Source organism: Camarhynchus parvulus, chromosome 23 (genome assembly GCF_901933205.1).
Source record: "Camarhynchus parvulus chromosome 23, STF_HiC, whole genome shotgun sequence".
NCBI lineage: Eukaryota > Metazoa > Chordata > Aves > Passeriformes > Thraupidae > Camarhynchus > Camarhynchus parvulus.
Window position 1 is genome coordinate 1,637,571 of NC_044593.1, and position 18,511 is coordinate 1,656,081.

At 50.7% G+C, this 18,511-nt stretch overlaps 1 protein-coding gene across 1 annotated transcript; it reads left to right on the forward strand.

Annotated features, from left to right (window-relative positions):
* Positions 1-12,469: 12,469 nt before the first annotated feature.
* YARS1 (tyrosyl-tRNA synthetase 1) lies at positions 12,470-18,413 on the forward strand. Its single transcript, XM_030964566.1, has 14 exons — positions 12,470-12,536; positions 12,629-12,693; positions 13,283-13,429; positions 13,509-13,684; positions 14,892-15,022; positions 15,273-15,352; positions 15,626-15,718; positions 15,881-16,016; positions 16,176-16,261; positions 16,625-16,760; positions 17,064-17,161; positions 17,269-17,462; positions 17,557-17,698; positions 17,817-18,413. The coding sequence occupies exons 1-14, from the start codon at positions 12,521-12,523 to the stop codon at positions 17,925-17,927; spliced, it is 1,611 nt and encodes a 536-aa protein (XP_030820426.1). The 5' UTR covers positions 12,470-12,520; the 3' UTR covers positions 17,928-18,413.
* The last annotated feature ends 98 nt before the right edge of the window (positions 18,414-18,511 follow it).

The following is an 18,511-nucleotide window of genomic DNA, read 5'->3' on the forward strand; positions in this document are numbered from 1 at the left end:
TGGAGAGTAAGGAAATGTTATTTGTGAGGAGAAACAAATGTGGCCTGGCAGAATTCAGCCCAGACAGAGACTCCAAACCACTCAGTCCAAGTGATTCCCTTCAAGGAAATTTTCCAGCCCCTCTGAAGTGAAGAGTAAATCCACACTTTAGGAAAAGGTTATAGGAGAATAAAGTTACTTAAAACGCTGCTGTTCTGAGGATCATAAACATCAGAGCTTTAAGTGCTGTCTGGGTACTAAATTCCACTGTAACCCATGAGAGTCAGCCACTGTGTGAGCTCAACCCTAAACCCATCTTTAGAACAGAGACCTCACTCCCATCAGCAGCTGCCAAAAGATCCTCCTGAGGTGTTTTACACTCAATAAAGGCAAGAGAAGAAGCAAAAATAAACCCAAGGCGCACTGAGGGAAGTCATGCTGGGCCACAGCACAGCCCACCCTGCAGACCACCCACTGCCCCCACGTGTTTTTGCCCCGAGTGCTGATTTTGACTCATTGTTGGAAGCGGGAGCTGCAAAAAGGGAGGTTTCAAGAAACACTAAAAAGCAGCAAGTGGGAGTGGGCTGCTGTGCCAGGGATCCCAGAGAGGCCGGTTCCCTGCCGAGGTCTGAAAGCAAAGCTCTCCCAGCTGGCTCGGGATGAGTCCCGTGGATTTCCAAGAACCAACAGAGCAGAGATTTGGGGCACAATAGGAGCAGGGAGCTGCAAACAAACCCCTTTGGCAGCAGAGCCAGGGCGTGTTTGGAGTTAAGCGCCGCTCTCCTCCCTCCTTCCCAGCACTGTAATATTATGCCTACAAAGTACAATTTAACCAATAGATTCCTCCCCCACGAGTTTAGCAAAAAGAGGAGCCGCGGGAGGAAGTGTGGAGCAAACAATCCTGCACAGCGTGTCCTTCCAACTCACAACACAGCCCCAGCCACTTGTCACCCCCTCCCCCGGGCCACCAGGCACCGGCACAGCTCCTGCTCCCAGGAAAAACAGCAACACGAGGCACTTCTGAGTCGCTGCCACTTCAATAAAAAGCGAGGAGGAAACACCTACACGGAGGAAAGTGTTAGCACAATCTCAGCTGGTGATGGAGATGCCAAGGGAGAGGAACAGGCTGCTGGTGGCAGCGCTTGCCAAAGATGGGAGAGGTGACATCACTGCAAAGCCAATGTCACAGCTGCACATCCATTTTGCCCAGCAAAACACGGCACCTCGGCGAGGCCTGAGCTTCCCGAGGAGAGAGCTGAAGATGACACCATATGTTCCACCAAATGTAATTTCCCCCAGATTTGCAGCAAAAAAAGCTTCCTAACGACGTGTAATGAGCTATTACAGCCTCGTCTGGAAGCAGAGCTGACCAAATTCAATCAGCTTTTCCAGCTTTTGTTCAAAAGCTGCCCCATCAAGGCGCTTGTTATGCTAAAATATTTTCTGTTTGCTCCACAAATCTGGTGTCTGTTGAATTGTCTGGTGACCTCAGGCATTGAAATGATGCTGTTCCCCCTTGGTGGGGCTGCAGCCCACACGTCTGGAGGAAAAAGGAGCTGGTTTCTCCTTCAGCCTCAATTTTGGCTAAGTAAGTTCCAAATGAAGAATCTTCATTATTAGTGACAGAGCCGGGGAAAGCACAGCTTGAATTGCAGATTCCCAGATGGAGGCAGCAAAGCTGGCAGCCAGAAAAAAACTTCATTTTCCTTGGAATTTGGACACGCTGGATGCAGAGCCATTGAGTGGCAATAATGACAGAGCCCCACGATGCCATTTGACACTTTGCAGCATCTTTGTCCTTTTGAACTCACAAAACCCTCACCTTTAATGCCACCAACTGCTAAATAAAACCTATTTATACCATCCAGACTTGCTCTGCACCGAAATATCCTCCCAAACCAAAGGGAGAATTTTATCAGTTCCACTATTTCCCGTTTGAGGATGGAATTTCTTCCTCCTTACAGGATAGATCTGGTCAGTTTTTGAGAGGAAGGCACAAAAAAACCCCCACACAGTGGTTTCATTTCAGTCTCATTGTTTTCCAGCTGCAATGCATTGATGAACGCTGTTCAATTTTTAATTGTGATGCATTTTGTCAGAGCTCACGCAGGGCTCGCACAAAGCCAGTTTTATTCCAGTTTTTATTGATATCACTGGGTTCTACTGGAGCGAAAATCATCAGCAGGGCCCTTGGCTACTCTCTAACAGCAAACAGACAGCAAAACACTCTGTCTGTCCTTCCATGGAGGTTTAACCCACAGTCCCTCCCTCCTCTCTCCACCATTCAGATTTGGATCACTTGCAGTGTCAAAGAAGGAAATTTGCAGCCCTAAATCCTTCCCAAAGGGCAGAGCTGCTTCATGGCAAAAAAACCACAAACCCAAGGGGATGGAGACACCATCAGCATCTCCCTGGCATCGTCAGGAGCTGCTTGCTGAGAATTTCCATCCCTGGAAGTGTCCAAAGCTGGGTTGGACAGGGATTGGAGCAAACTGGGAGAGTGGGATGTGTCCCTGCCCTGACTGAGATGATCTGAATGATCTTTGTGTCCCTCTGAACCCAAACTATGCTGGTATTTCATGGATATCAGGTAAAATTGTCCCCAGACCACAGGTAAAGGATTCCTTTGCCAAAGAACCTAATTTGTAGGGTTCACTGGTTTAAAATCCATGGGCCACCACATGCTGACAACTCCCATGTGCTTCCAAGGGATTTCTCCTTCTCCCTCAATGCAAAGCTGTCTGTAAATAAAATTTACAGAGGTAAAAGTCACCTGAGAGGCTCTGGTGGCACCAAGGACCTGACCTATCACAAAGCCCTGGCAGTGGCCATGCCCCAGCCCCAACAGTGCTGCCCATGGGTTCCTTCCTGCCTGGATTCTGGGATTTCTGGGATTTTGTGCAGCCAAGCTTCACTGCTGATCCTTTGGACAAATGAGTTCCATTCTCCCTGTCTCAGTCACTGCACATTCAGGGCAGGGAGAAACTCTGCCTGTTTTCCAAAGTTCTGTCCCACTCTGGGTGCCACAAAATAAAATCTATGAACCACAATGTTAAAAAACTTCAGTACCGAGCTGAAATTTTGATTGCTTTAAGATCACATGGGCCAAAAGCATCTCCAAAAATAGTCAGATTGTGATGATAAAAATATGAGATGATTTGCTGCCTGAATAAACTTAATTTGCTCTCCAAAATTCCACTTATAAATACCTAAAGGAGTCACAAGGCCCTGCTGGCACCCCTGAGAAGAACATTGGGAAGATCAACCCATCCACCTCCAACTCATTTGGAGTTGCTCAGTAGCACAGGAAAGAAGAAAATGACATCTAAAAGCTGCAAAATATTTATAAACTCAAGTGCAAATCTCATGAAATGCTTTTGCAGAAGGAGTTACAAATGAAACTTCGAACCACTGAAACCCAGACCAATTAACACCTCTAAATGCAGAACAAGAACCAGCACAGCCCCTCAGCAGCAAAATCCAATGGGGTTGCACTGGAAGTGTTCAGGAATTCTCTGGAAATTGTGGTTTGGCCAAGTTCTTGCTCACCCACTGGGATGGGTTGGAATTTGGGGAATTTCTGTAAAAAAAAGTCAGTGAAAAAGTTAAAACAAACACAAGAGGAGCACCGAAAACAAATCTCCATTTCCTTGGTGCTGGCAGCTGGTACCTGATTTTCTTGGTAGGAGCTTTTCAAAGTGAAACCACATCCTCAGAAGGCACCTTGAGAAGTGAGAACATCAAAGTTCCTTTCAGGAATTCTGTCTGGTGCTTCATCCCCTTCTTTGCAAAGCTCCTTCTCTCTGGCCCACCACAAAGGCTGAAGGTTCAACTTCAAACAAAAAAGGAAATTTTCCTCACAAAGTGCTGCACCCACCTTCAATCCTCTCATTTGCACTTCCTGAAATAGCAAGACAAAACCCCACCAACTTGAGGCAGCCTCAGAAAAACAAGATTAAAACCCAAACTACTTCAAGGGATTTGGTTATCTGCAGGCCTCAGAGTGCTACAAAGCTTTGCCCCATCTGTGTTTGGAAAAAAACCCAACTTTGCTGCCTTATTTTGATGCTGTTTACACACAGGGATGAGCCTAACTCAGGAAATCACATTTCTGAACTGCAAATCCATCTGGTTTTCAAAGCAAAATCCAACCATGGGGGTCATTCCTGCAAAACCACTGTCCAGACACCTGGTTTGGAGCAGGACCAGCTGCCTGGCACTGGGTTGTCACCTCTGTCAATTTTATATTTTTTATATTTTCACTGCTCAGCAAGTGACCAGAAGGGCTCCAATCAAAGCAGATTGGCCTGGATTCCATCAGAGCTCAGGGAAAGGCCAATTCCCTGGAATTCTGCCCTTCCCGGAGTCCAAACCCCAAGATTTTCCACCCTGCAGCCATGGGAGGGATGTGAATCACAGCTCCTCTCCCCAGCAATCCCAGCCTCCTCCATGAACTGCAGGATCAGCTCCTGCTTTCCCAAAGGAACAACTTCTTGCCAAAACCTGATACTTCTAGCAAGGATTTTTAGAAGTTTTTCTTGAGAAATCCACGGGTTGTGTGGGAGGAAGGGAGGTTCTCCAAGGCAAACTCTCACTGTACACAGCAGTTCCCATTGTCTGCAGGAAGTGTAGAAGAAATCACAACTTTATTTTACAGATTTTGAGCCTTCCTACAGCTCAGTTCCCTCCCTTGGCCTTCTGAGTCAGAGGTGAAACGGGTCATAAAAACAGAGGGAACATTTCCTGCTGCCAGGGGTGCACTTTTCACCCCTGAGGAGAGACAAGGACTTGGACAAACTCTCACCCTGAGTCACTCCAGGAAAAGATTTGAGCTCCTCTCCAACAGGGGAAGTCCCAGGGGCAGATTAATCCCACCAAATATTTGGAGGAACTTATCCCAGTGCCTCAGCATCCACCCCAGGGCTCAGAGGAAAGGGGGCTGGAGAAACTCAGCTGCCATGGGACAGTGCTTAAAACCCTGAAAAAAAAAGACTTCTTTCTCCTCAAGCATATCGTCATTCTTTCCACATCAGTCAAGACCAAACTACAGCTTTGGGGTGAGGTTTTCAGGCAAGCTGCACTCATTTAGGAACCAGGAGTTCTGATTATTTCAGCTTTGCCACTAGAAAAGTCCCTGGACCAGGAATTTGCCACTCTGAAAGCAGGGAACTTCTTATTCCCCTCACCATAAACTTAGAAATCCACTTTATCAATTCTTACTCCATCCCACATCTCTTGAAATTTAGGGTTTGGAGGTGGATTTCATTTGCTTTGAAGTGAAATCTCCCTCCTGAGCTCAGCCACTAAATGGAATTCTTCCTTTATGTCAGCACAGCCCCAGCCCTGCACCTTCCCTGCCCACTCTCCATCCAAGCAAAATTAATTTGGGCAGGTAAAAACTGCTTCAAGATTAAGGTTTTTTCCTTCTCCTCAGCCAGCTCAGCATCAATCAAGAGACCAGAGTCTTTCAAGGCAGAGTCTGCTAGCAAAGAGTTCATTTGTGTTTCACAGATTTGTTTCTCCATCTGTTCCCTGACACTGCTCTCCCTTTTCATCACCTCAAACACACTGTCTGGTTTTTTTAAGATATTGATCTTTGTTCTTACAGTAAAACCAGATGGTTTGTGCCTCTTTATAAGGTATTTCCTCCTCTACTCCCTTTGATTCCAAGGAGATCCAAGGAAATAATTTATCAGGTTTCTGCCAGGTTGTGAGAAAGTCTGATAAAATTTCTAAAAGCATCAAAAACCTCTAGCAAGCACACCAAGCCTCAAGGAGAGCTCCTGATGGAGTCCTGGTTGGGAAAAAAAAATGGATGGAGGTCAGACAGGAGCCAGCTCAGCTTCCCAGAGGTGCCTGGAGCAGTGGAAAGTTCCCTGCTCATGGCAGGGGGTGGAACAGGATCATTCTAAGGTCCCTTCCAACCCAAGCCATTCTGTGATTCTGCTGCAAATAACAGAGTTTTAGGAGCCTCATTATTTGTGTAGCTGATCCAGCCCCAGAATTGCCAAGGAGGATCTCATCAGGAAGGAAATAATTCCATTTACTGCTGGATAAAGGGCAACAACCAAGTGCAAACACTGACAAATGGTCAGCTGGCAGAAATCTTGTGTGGTCAATTATCAGCCCCCCATTGCCAAGCAGATGCTCAAATCACAGCTCATTTTTACATCTGCTCCAGCACAGCCTCAGCAGCATTTAAATTCTTAGGGGAAGCTGCAAATAAATGAATATATTAGGATTTAACAGCATCTAGAAAGCAGAATGAGAGGAAGCACAAGTCAAGCCACGGGGCTCTCTCCCAACACACTGGAGATGGCTCAATGTGAGAAGTTTATTGTGAATATAAAAGGATCTTTTTCCAACTAGTCAGTGTGACTTTTAGCACTCAATCACCCAATATAAGAATATGTATGAGATATATGCAGATATAAAAGAGATATAGATGAGAAATGGATTTGATACATATGGAAGTTGTATTTATGTATATGAAAATTCTATTTCCTGCAAGTGCAAGGCAGCGTGCAGATAAGGGAAAAGACAAAATCTCTCCTGTAGCCAGCTTGGAATTCCCTCAGACAGCACAGCAGCAAGAGCCAGGATCCAAGGAAGAACAGACAGATTACGTAAAAGATGGGATAGCAAAGCAAACATTACCCTGAGACAAATGCCAGGAGATTTGCAACTCAAGACAGAGCTGAAGATTTGTAGCAGCAATATATTAGTTACAGCTTCCCAGAAGGAATTTCCTGGCTGGCTTTAAACCTGCTGATTTTTCTTTCCTTCATGAATTCCTTGGGATCACTCAGCATTTCCCATGCAGATGGCACAGACAGGACATTGCAGGGCACACCACACAGGGCACTGCCAGCCCACCCAGGAGCTTTTTTCACCTGGGACAACCTGGCAGGAGCTTTTTTCACCTGGGACAAACTGGCACAGCCCACGCTGCCTGTCGGGCTGAGTTCCAAGCCTCCAGCTATTTGCAATAAGAAAGGTTTGCACTAATAAGAAAATCAAATTGTGTGCATCACAGACAATGTTCTTCCCCAGCAAAAGAGAGCTCAGTTTCACTTGTCAGCCTGGCTCGTTTAGAGCTCCTTGCCTGATTTTTTGTGACTCACAACATACGTCTTGCATTTTTAATTTGAAAGCAAGAGAAAACAGGCCATTTTAGCTTTCCCTGCCTGTCCCCTCTGCATTACTTATGCTGGATTCATCCTCTGGAAGCAGCCCTGTGGCGATGCAGCTGCTCCTGCTGCCTGCCTAAGTGCAGGCTCCACACACACAACTGTCAGCTCCTTGTGCCTCACAAGAAATGGCAATTATTGCACCCATGAACACTCTAAATAACCACAGGGAGCCGTGGCTGGAAGCTACCAGAATATTTTGGCTCTCAGAACATCCCCAGTCTGATGCATCAGTTTTTAGCATTTGCATTTTTCAGATTTGCTGCTTTAGTGTGTAGTTCTGAGATTTATATTAGGGGATGGTGAGCTCTGTGCACAGAGCAGGGAGACAAAACAATTCCTGCTCCAGCTGGGGACCAAGGACAAATGATCCAAATTTCAGACCTAAGAGCATAAACAACATGGACTGAAGAGAGAAAAACAAGAATGGGACTGCATAAGCTAAAGCTGTAACTGGATAATTAACTCCAATATGCAAATGGCGCAGAAATTATAAAAGTGAGAGAACCCATGACCAGTTGTGCATTTTGTGACCATTTTGGTGCATCTTAGGTGCAGCCCTGGCTGGACTCTTGTGCTGCCCAAAGTGCCACTGGGGCCTTTAATAAACCCCTAATTTATTCTTTAACTCAGCCTGGCCTCTGTTCTGAGTCAACCTTCACAAGGCATCAAGAGGGACAGAAAACACCTGGAAACCCCTCTGGAGCAGAGCCAGAGGAACACCCAGCTCCTGCAGTCCGGAAGGTGTCAGAGCCCAGGAACTCTCAGAGCTGCCAGAGACACGGGAGTGGATGAAGGGATATTCTATTTAGCACCTAAGTTAGGTGTGAGGGGTGTTTTGTACTCCAAATCCAGGCGGGGTGCAGCGCTCTCCATCTCCCCTGCTGGCAGGAAGGGAAACGCTCTCTGAGAACCATTGGTTGAGACACCAGCAGGGGCGGTGCAAGGGTTAACTCCTGATGCTGCGACTTTGAAGGGTCAGGGATTGAAATTTCGTCTCTTCTTCCTCTCCCTCTCTCCCCATTTTTAAAAATTTCTACTCATAACATAAAATCTGGGGTGTACATTCTCCTGTGAGTGTTGTAGTAATAATATCCCTAGAATTGTCTCCTGGGATTAGTACTGAGAAACTGGGGAGAGTTTACCAGGGAGGAGTCATTGCTTTTAAAATCCAAACTTATTAGACTCTCAGAAAAGATCTGGCACCACCCCCAGCCCCCAGGAGCTGAAATCCAAACCTCTTTGAAATCCAAACACCTTCCTTTCCTCACCCCCACAGTCAGTGGCTCTTGGATGACACCACTGAGACAAACACAGAGAAAGTGTCAAAAATAAACCCAAATCTCAGTACTTGAGCTCAATTCCCCCAGTCTGAATCCAAATCTCAGCATTTAAGCTCAAGATTCCCCTAGTCTGAATCCAAATCTCAGCACTTGAGCTCAAGATTCCCCAGTCTGAGTCCAAATCTCAACACCTGAGCTCAAGATTGCCCCAGGGAGGTGGTGCAGTCCTGGAGGTGGCACTCAGTGCTCTGGGCTGGTGATAAGTTGGGAACTCCACGTTCTTGGAGGTGTTTTCCAATGTTGATGATTCTGGGATAGTTGTGAACTGACCAGACCAAGTTAATCCCCAAGAGAACAAGAGCTCAGCTCTGCTTTTCCCAGGGAATACAAACCTGCTTTGGTATTTTCCTGATTTTCTGATTTTCCACACCAAACCCCCTTCACAACATTTCCCAGATATCTGTAAAACTCCTCTGAGCCAGCCCTGGAGCCAGGCTCATTCCTGTGCAGGAATTTTGTGCGTGGCAATGCACAAATTGTCACAGGCACTTTTTATTCCCCTCTGAAAACAAACACACTCCAAATAAAGAACTCAAGTCCAGCCAGGAGCTGAATTTTCCCCTCCCCACCAGCCTCATCCCTCCCACCTGGGGGTTACCTGAGGTAATAGCCACACTTTTCCTCACTTGGATTGGCACAGCCTGGAGAGAAACGTCTCTTTTGCTCAGGCTGTGCTTCTGAAATGCAGCTCCGTTGTTTTGGCCTTGAAAATAATAAATTGTGTTAATTTTTTTTTTTTAGAGTATTTGTTAAATTAGGTTACAGTTCACAGAGAAGGCAAAGAGCCCTGCAGAACTATGGCAGATGTGACATTCTTGTAGCACTGTTTTGGGATGGAAAAAAATGAAAGTATTTATTTGAGTAAAGCTGCCAAAGATCAACCACGCCGAGAGCAAAGCAGCTGAGCCACCCAGCCGGTCACTGCCCTGCTGACCACAACGGGAACCCGCGGGGAGCCCTCAAAAGCAGGAAAAGCTCTTTTTCACACAACAGCAACGCCCAGAATGAGGGGGGAAAGCCCCGATGTGCCGCCTCCAGGAGCGGGGAAGAGCAGGAGCAGCATCCCGAGCCGCTCTGCTGCTGCCACCTGCAGGGAACGGCTCCGGGAGGAGCAGCCAGGGAAGCACAAACATCCCCTCTCCTGCCTGCAAACCACGGCCCAAAATTGCCTCACCCACCTCCTTCCCCACTTCCCCATGTTCTTTCCCCTCTTCCAGTTTCTTACAGGGTGGAATATTTCTTGTTTTCCCATTATTTCAGTGCGACTTAATTTAAAAATAGAAATAAACCCAGTGGTGGAGGAAACAGCTGGGATGGTTTTTAAAGTGCAGATTTCCTAAGAAATTACCTTTCTTCCTCCTCCTGTGGGACAGGAATTACTTTGCCACTTTTCTTCCCACTGGGTGGCTCTTCCTGCCCACTCTGGCCTACAGCTGTGTCCCTTAACTGGAAAGGGAAGGAAAAAGGGGATTAACATGTAATAAAACTTTTCCATGTAAGTTTTGCCTATAGAGTTATACAAAAATCCACTTGGAAAACCTCCCCTGTATCAACACAGCACTTGTGTGCACATGGCCAAATCCAAAGGGACGGGATTAAAAACATTCAAGTTCCAAGAATGAAGATGTGAGTTTACTTTAGTGCTGCCTGGTGGCTGCTCAGCTCCTCTGGATTCCCCTTCAGCATCCTCTGGAGAGCCTGATTTCCTTGACAAACAGCTCGGTGTTGCTTTGGGAAGTTCTTTTTTGGGTGGCAACACAGATGCTGGACTCTCATCCCCTGTGCTCTGGCCACAGGGAAGGCTGGATGAGGGCAGGGATTTCCCCAGGCAATCCTGAGCCAGGCTTTCCTGGCTTTTAGGAATGACCCTTTCTGAGGATTTTTCAGGAATGCAGCTCCCAGCAGCTGTGGAATATCCCAAGCAATCATCTATCATGGCATCCAAAGTTTCTCTTTCCAGGTTGTTTTCCTCCAGAGCCTCATCAGCACAGGCAGCAGCGAACGGGCTCAGGCTCAGCAGCTCCTGCAGGTCAAGGTCCAGCTCCTGCTGCAGCCTCTGGGCCCCATCCAGGGCAGCAGAGCCACTCAAAAATCCAGGATCACACCCAGAGCTGCCTGAGGGATGCTCCTGGGGCTCCTCTGCTTCCTGGGTGACCTCACTGAGCGATGTCCCCTGGTCGCTCTTCCCACTCTCACTTTGGCTCGTGTGGCTTTCACCAGGGAGCTGCTGCTGCTGCTCAGCTTCCATGGAATCATCTGCCAAGATTTCCTGGATCTCTTCCTCGGTGTAATCAAAGGGAGAATTGCCTTTCTCACTGCCTGACAGCTCCAGCAGGGAATCATCCAGCTCGCTGTCGTCGAAGCACCGGCTGATGTCCAGGGAAATGGCCACGTCGTCGTACTTGGCCACGGGAAAACCGGCCCCAAGCTCATCCTGCCGGCTCTCATCCAGGAAAAGGGAGCAGCCAGAGCCTGGGGAAGGGAGCAGAGCATTCCCTGCTGGCTTTGGGGTGCTGCAGTCACGGCTCAGCACACAGGCTTTCTTGGCTGACTGCAGGGCCTGCACCTGCACTGTGGAATCCGAGAGCCTCTTGGCCCTGGGGACTGGATCCTGCCTGAGTGCCTGATGGAGCCCAGGGGAGGGAGGGCAGCTCTCTGCCATGGCTCTGTGCCTTCCTGCAGCTCTGCTTCCAGCTCTAGAGGCTCATCTGCTGCTGCTGCTGCTGGCCTTTGATCAGCCCTTCCAGAGGAGGGATCAGCAGGAGTCAGCTCCAACCTGCCAGCAAAAGCAATGTCCTCAGTGAAAGGAGCTCAGCTGTATCCCTAAAATGCTGTGATTTAACAGGGAAGGCAAAACCACCACAATTTGATCTCTGTTCTTGACTGTTTTAGGTCCCAACCAATCCTTCATCCCTGAGTGAAGCAGTGGAAACCCCCTCAGGCTCTCCTCCCAAACTGCTGCCAGTCCCTCAGAGCAGACCCCAGGAATCCCAAATCACAGCTTTAAACTGCAGAACACGCCTGAGGCATTCAGTAAAACCTCCAAGTGTCTCAACCCCCACCTCCGCCCTTCAGAGATACAAATAAACACATTATTTTTAAAAAGTCTTTTTTTGGCTTGGGAAAAACTGAGCAAAGGAAGAGGAACCCTGTCAGGGGATTAGTCATTGAGATGCTCACACAAAATCCTTCATTCGGGTGTAGCCCTGGCTGGGCTCTTGTGCTGCCCAAGGTGGATCCATTGAGGCCTTTTAATAAATCCCTGCTTTATTCTTTAATTCTGTCTAGCCTCTGTTTTAGGCCTTCACAAGGCATCATCTGTGCCAGGACCTCACCACCCTCACAGAGAGGAATTTTCCCCAATATCCCCTCTCCCCTGGCAGTGGGAGCCATTCCCTGTGTCCTGTCCCCTCAGGCCCTTGTCCCACATCCACCTTGGAGCCCCTTCAGAAACCAAAACCCACACCTGGCTCACCATGGAGCCTTTCCTGTGCAGATTAAAACCTCAGGAGGCGGTACCGCCCCGCTCTCCCTCACCGAGGGTTCGAAGCCAACACCGCCCCCGCCTCTGTCCGTCAGGGACCCGCCCGTCCCTCAGCGGGCACCGCCCAACCGGCGCCTCAACGGCACCGCCCCAAGGCGGGGCCCAGCCCGCCCCGCCCCCGGCTCCCCCGCCCACCCCAACACAGAGAGCTCCCCGAGCCCCGGGAAAAAAGGGGTAAAACCGCCCAAATTAAACGAGGGAGAATTAAATTGCGCTGAGGCAAAACAGTGGCCGCGGCCCGGCCGGGCCTGGCGGGAAAGGCGCTCACCCGCCGCCATCTTAACGGCGCCAAGGCCACGCCCACACGAGCGTGAGGCGCCCTCTGATTGGCGGAGCACGGGCTCCTCGCCGCGCGAGACGCTCTCTGATTGGAGGAGCGCGCCCTCCTCCCCGCCCCCTCGTTGGATCGGCAGCTCGGCGCTCGGCAGGCCTCAGGTGCGGCAGTCGAGCGTCGAGCAGGGCTGATGCAACCCGGGGCAGGTCGGTGGGACCGGGCGGGGAACCGGGGAGGGGAACGGGGGAGAACCGGGGGGGGAACCGGGGCTCCGATAACCGCGTGTCCTGCCCTGCAGCCGCCGCCATGGAGCCCGCACCCGGCCCGCAGGAGAAATATCAGCTCATCACGCGGAACCTGCAGGTACCGGGAGGCGGATGGGGCCGGGGCGGCGGCATCGGGGCTGGATCTGAGGGACGAGCGGGGCTGGGCCGGGGTCGGGCGGAGGAATCGGGGCTGGGCGGGTTGATTGAGGCTGGAGCGGGGGCGATTGGGGCAGGATGGGGGGAATACGGCAGGATTGGGGTCCGAGAGGGGGAACGAGGCAGGATTGGGGCGTGAGGAGGCCGGGATGGGGGCGATCTGAGGCAGGGCAAGCCCCGGCACCCGGCGTGCGGGATTTGTCCCAGCGGGATGTGTCCCAGCGGGATTTGTCCCAGCGGGATTTGTCCCGGGATGTGTCCCAGTGGGATTTGTCCCAGTGGGATTTGTCCCAGTGGGATGTTTGTCCCCTGGGATGTGTTCCCAGCGGGATGTTCCCAGTGGGATTTGTCCCAGTGGGATTTGTCCCAGTGGGATTTGTCCCAGTGGGATGTGTCCCCTGGGATGTGTCCCTGTGGGATTTGTCCCCTGGGATTTGTCCCAGTGGGATGTGTCCCAGCGGGATGTGTCCCCTGGGATGTGTCCCTGTGGGATTTGTCCCTGCAGCTCCCTGTGCTCTGTCCCCTGGCAGGAGGTGCTGGGCGAGGAGAAGCTCATGTCCATCCTGAAGGAGCGGGAGCTGAAGATCTACTGGGGCACGGCCACCACGGGCAAGCCACACGTGGCCTATTTCGTGCCCATGTCCAAGATCGCCGATTTCCTGAAGGCTGGCTGCGAGGTGGGGCACTGCCACCCTGCTGGGTGGCACCTGCAGCTGGCAGGGACGGCTCCCCTGACCCCGCTGTCCCCTGTGCTAGGTGACAATCCTCTTTGCTGACCTCCACGCTTACCTGGACAACATGAAGGCTCCGTGGGAGCTGCTGGAGCTGCGGACCCGGTACTACGAGCACGTCATCAAAGCCATGCTGGAGAGCATCGGGGTGCCCCTGGAGAAGCTCAGATTTGTCCGGGGCACCGATTACCAGCTCAGCAAGTGAGTCCTGGGCAGCCAGGGGGGCCCTGGGAGGCTGAGCTAGGACAGGGGCTGGATGGAGTTAAAGAAAAAAGTAGGGATTTATTAGGAGTATCTGATATTATAAATATTTATTTATTTATGTAATATTATTATATATAATACAATATTATCCCTAAAAGCAGGGATTTATTAGAAGTATCTAATATTGTATGTGTGTATATATATATACATAATTATTATATTTTATTTATTATTATTAATCATTAATTAATTCTATATTGTATATATGTATCGAATACTATTATATATAATCCAGTATTTTCCCTAAAAGTAGGCATTTATTAGAAATATCTAATATTGTGTGTGTGTATATATATACATATATAAAATCATTATATATTATTATTATTAATTAATTATATATTTTATATATGTGCATATGTATCTAATACTATTATATATAATCCAGTATTATCCCTAAAAGTAGCCATTTATTAGAAGTATCTAATGTTGTGTCTGTGTATATAGATACATATATATACATTTATATTTCTTCTTATTATTAATTAATTATGTATTTTCTATATGTATCTAATACTGTTGTAACTAATACAGTATTATCCCTAAAAGTAGGCATTTATTAGAAGTATCTAATATTTTACATGTATAAATATAGATATAGATATGAGTAAAATATATATATGTATATATGTTATATATAGAGAGAGAGAGATAGATAGATAGATATAGATACATGTAATATATAAATATAGAAATATCTTATACTATTATATATATAATACAGTATTATCCCTAAAAATAGGCATTTATTAAAAAGCCTCAATGGATCCACCTTGGGCAGCACAAGAGCCCAGCCAGGGCTACACCCAAGATGAACCAAAATGGTCACAAAATGGACATGAGGTCTCTGACTTTTATAAGTTTTGGTCCATTTGCATATTGCAGTTAATTGTCCAATTACAGCTCCAGGCCATGAAGTCCAATCCTTCTTCATCCCACGTTGTTTCTGCTCTTGGGCCTGAGATTTGGATCATTTGTCCTTGGTCCTCAGCTGGAGAAGGAATTGTTTTGTCTCCCTGCTCTGTGCCTGTGGTGACAATGGTGTGGCCAGGAGCAGCTCTCAGGGCTGTGCCATGCCCAGTGTGGCCAGGAGCAGCTCTCAGGGCTGTCCCCATGCCCCTGGTGACAGTGCTGTCCCCCACAGGGAGTACACCCTGGACGTGTACCGCCTCTCCTCTGTGGTGACGCAGCACGACGCCAAGAAGGCAGGGGCAGAGGTGGTCAAGCAGGTGGAGCATCCCTTGCTGAGTGGTTTGCTCTACCCAGGCCTGCAGGTGAGGCAGGGGTGGTGGCCAGGGAGGTGCTGGCACAGCCAGGGCCACGGGGGTGTTGGGGGCCGAGTGCCAAGGTCATTGTTGGCCACCCCAATGTCACAGCTGGCGGTGGCACAAAGGCTGGCCTGAGCACAGAGCAAACAGTCTGGAATGTTCCTGACTTTCCCTGGCTGGGAGTGGCCCAGGAGGGGCTGAGGGACAGGCCAGGAGTGTTCTGGGTCCAGCCTCGAGGCTCTGTGTGTCTCTCCACAGGCTGGATGAGGAATATCTCAAGGTGGACGCGCAGTTTGGAGGGGTGGATCAGAGGAAGATCTTCACCTTCGCAGAGAAGGTCAGGAGTGGGGGGATTTCTGCCAGACTGGGGCCTGAGGGAGGGTTTGGCTACTCCCAAATCCATTGGGAGAAGTGTGTGGGATTTTGGTTAATGTCACAGCTCTCTGTGCTGCTGCTGTGCTCTGGGCAGCCACACATCCCTGGCTGTGACTCTGCCCTTCCTGGTTTGTTACTGCAGATCCCAAAGTTACCTGGAGCCAGGAGCAAACAGGAATTGGGAATTAAAGCTGAATCAGGCTCGTGTCTGACTTGCCTCCTTGTGTTTTCCTAGTACCTCCCTTCCCTGGGCTATGCCAAGCGTGTCCATTTGATGAACCCCATGGTTCCTGGGCTGACAGGCAGCAAGATGAGCTCGTCAGAAGAGGTTGGTCCTGGGTCTGGCTGTGCTCAGGGGGCTCTGGGGGGACCATCCCAGGGGAGATGAGCTCTCCCTCCCCAGTCAGGGTTCTAAGAAGGTGCAGCAACTCCAGCATGAATTTCCTGGGTAAAAGCTTGGGTGAAGGGCTGAGGAAATCTCTTGCTGCAGGACTCCAAGATTGATCTTCTGGACCGCAAGGAAGACGTGAAGAAGAAGCTGAAGAAGGCTTTCTGTGAGCCAGGGAACGTGGAGAACAATGGTGTCCTCTCCTTCATCAAGCATGTCCTCTTCCCCCTCAAATCAGGTGAGGAGGGGTCAGATAAGAGGAGGGGACAGGAGTGTGTCCCCTGAGACAAAGCTGTCCCTGAGTGCCACTTGCCCAGCCCCTGCTCTTGGGCAGAGTGGGCTGAGTAGTTTGTCTGAACCTTCAGTTTATCTGAGCTTTAAAACCGGTTTATCCCAGAGTTTGTGGTCCTGCGAGAGGAAAAATGGGGAGGAAACAAAACCTACACGGCCTACGAGGCCCTGGAGAAGGACTTTGCTGAGCAGGTGAGTGCTGGGAGGGGCTGAACCTTCTGCCTGAGGTTCCTGGGAGCAATCTGGGAGATTGAAATCTGCTCTGGGAGGAGGTGTGCAGTGTGGCCTGGTAGTGTGGGATGCTCCCAGGCAGGAGAGCCTGGGGGAGAGGGTGAGTGAAGGGTGTGAGGTCAGGACAGCACCACATCAGCCACATCCTGCAGCACAGCAGCACTTTAACCCTTCCCAGCTGTTCCCAACAGAGGCTGGAGGCAGAAGTGTCCAGAAACTTCTGATGTCTAAGGGGAATCAGGGTTTGGGATTCATCTTCCCACCCTGTTTGGTCTCCAGTTCCCACCCTTGGCCTCAGACAGGAACATCTTTGTCCTGACACAGGTTGTGCACCCTGGAGACCTGAAGAACTCTGTGGAAGTGGCCCTGAACAAGCTGCTTGACCCCATCAGAGAGAAATTCAACTGCCCAGAGCTGAAGAAGCTGAGCAGTGCTGCATATCCCACCCCATCCAAAGCCAGTAAGGAGGGGCTGGGAGCCTGGGGAAGTGGGGCCCTGGGAGCTCAGGGAAATGAGCAGGGCTGAGTGGGACAGCTCCCTCCAGGAGCTGAGGTCAGAGAAAAGTTTTGAAGCTCCAGACTCAAAAGCAGCCATGGAGAACATTGGGAAAGGTGAGGAAAGCCAGCACAGGAGGGACTCTGCTCTCTGGTGTAGGGACAAGCATGGAACTCCCTGCAGGGAATTGCCCCCAGGGCCTGCATTTGGGGCTGACCACTTTCCTGGGTTTGTGCTGAGCATTGTGACCATTCCCTTCACCCTGCAGAGCCTGCAGAGAAGGGAACCACCAAGAACTCAGAGCCTGAGGACGTGATCCCATCCCGGCTGGACATCCGTGTGGGCAAAGTGATCAGCGTGGAAAAGGTACGGGGAGAGGGGAAGAACCCTGCCCTGTGGTGACATTTGGGGTGTTCCTGGTGGGACTGGCACCTTTTCTGCCACCCCATTCCCACCCCTGCTCCCCCTGGCAGCACCCAGATGCCGACAGCCTGTACGTGGAGAAGATCGACGTGGGCGAGGCCGAGCCCCGCACCGTGGTCAGCGGCCTGGTGCACTTTGTCCCCAAGGAGCAGCTGCAGGACAGGCTCGTGGTGCTGCTCTGCAACCTCAAACCCCAGAAGATGAGGGGGGTGGAGTCGCAGGGCATGGTGCTGTGTGCCTCCAGGTGAGGGACACGGGGGACACCGGGGCTGGACCACCCCTCCTGCCTCAGGGGCAGCACCCTGGGCTGACTCTGGTGTCTCCACACCTCTCCTTAGTGTGGGGGAGCCCCGTCAAGTGGAGCCCCTGGACCCCCCAGCCGGGTGCTGTGCTGGGGAGCGTGTCTACGTGGAGGGCTACGAGGGTGGGGAGCCCGACGAGGAGCTCAAACCCAAGAAAAAGGTCTTTGAGAAGCTGCAGGTGAGGCCTGGGAGTGGCTGTAGCTCCACACTGTCCCCACCTCTGGGTGACCCCAGATGTTACTGTGGAGGAGATGAACCCTCCCAGGGCTGACCCTGCTCCCTGTTGTGCTCCCCAGGCCGATTTCCGCGTCTCTGAGGATTGTGTCGCGCAGTGGAAGCAGAGAAACTTCCTGACCAAGCTGGGCACTGTCTCCTGTAAAAGCCTGAGGGGTGGCAGCATCAGCTAACAAGTGCCAGGGCTGCTCTGGTGCCTCCTGCAGCCCAGCCAGGCTCCTCCCAGTCATCTCCCCACCAGTGCTCAGCCCTGGGGGCTCTGGGACTGAACTTGCAGCCTCTCACCCAGAGCTGCCTCCATCGTCCATCCCCCTGGGCCTCTGGGGACTGACTGGAGGTGCCACCACACCCAAGGGACTCATGAGACTCATCCCCATGGCCTTGGGGCCACCCAGCTGTGCCACAGACTGGACTCCCTGCCCGCTGGGGTGGCATGTGTGGCTGCTGTGGTGAGGGCAGAAGGGAAAAGCTGCTTCTCCAACCTTGTGTTGCTGCTACCAGAGCTGGGGACAGCCCGGCAGGCCCCGTCCCCTGCTCCACCCCCAGCCCAGGCAGCACCCGTGGGGCTGTCCTGAGCCTGTGGAGGGTGTGGGCCTTAAACACTGACTTGGGAACCATCTGTCTGTCATAAAACCCAATAAAATGTCGAGCTGACTGCACGTGGCTGTGCCCATCTGTCCAGGGGAGCTGGCAGCCAGCCCTGCTCTAAGGTTTTATTGGGCAGTGGTGCTGAGAGCCAGCCCAAGGGTGTCCCTGG

Bases quoted from the DNA above. Each gene is read 5' to 3' on its own strand.
- YARS1 (XM_030964566.1), top strand. The intron at 13,685-14,891 runs GTGAGTCCTGGG...TGTCCCCCACAG, and splicing joins ACCGATTACCAGCTCAGCAA to GGAGTACACCCTGGACGTGT. The intron at 15,719-15,880 runs GTTGGTCCTGGG...CTCTTGCTGCAG, and splicing joins AGATGAGCTCGTCAGAAGAG to GACTCCAAGATTGATCTTCT.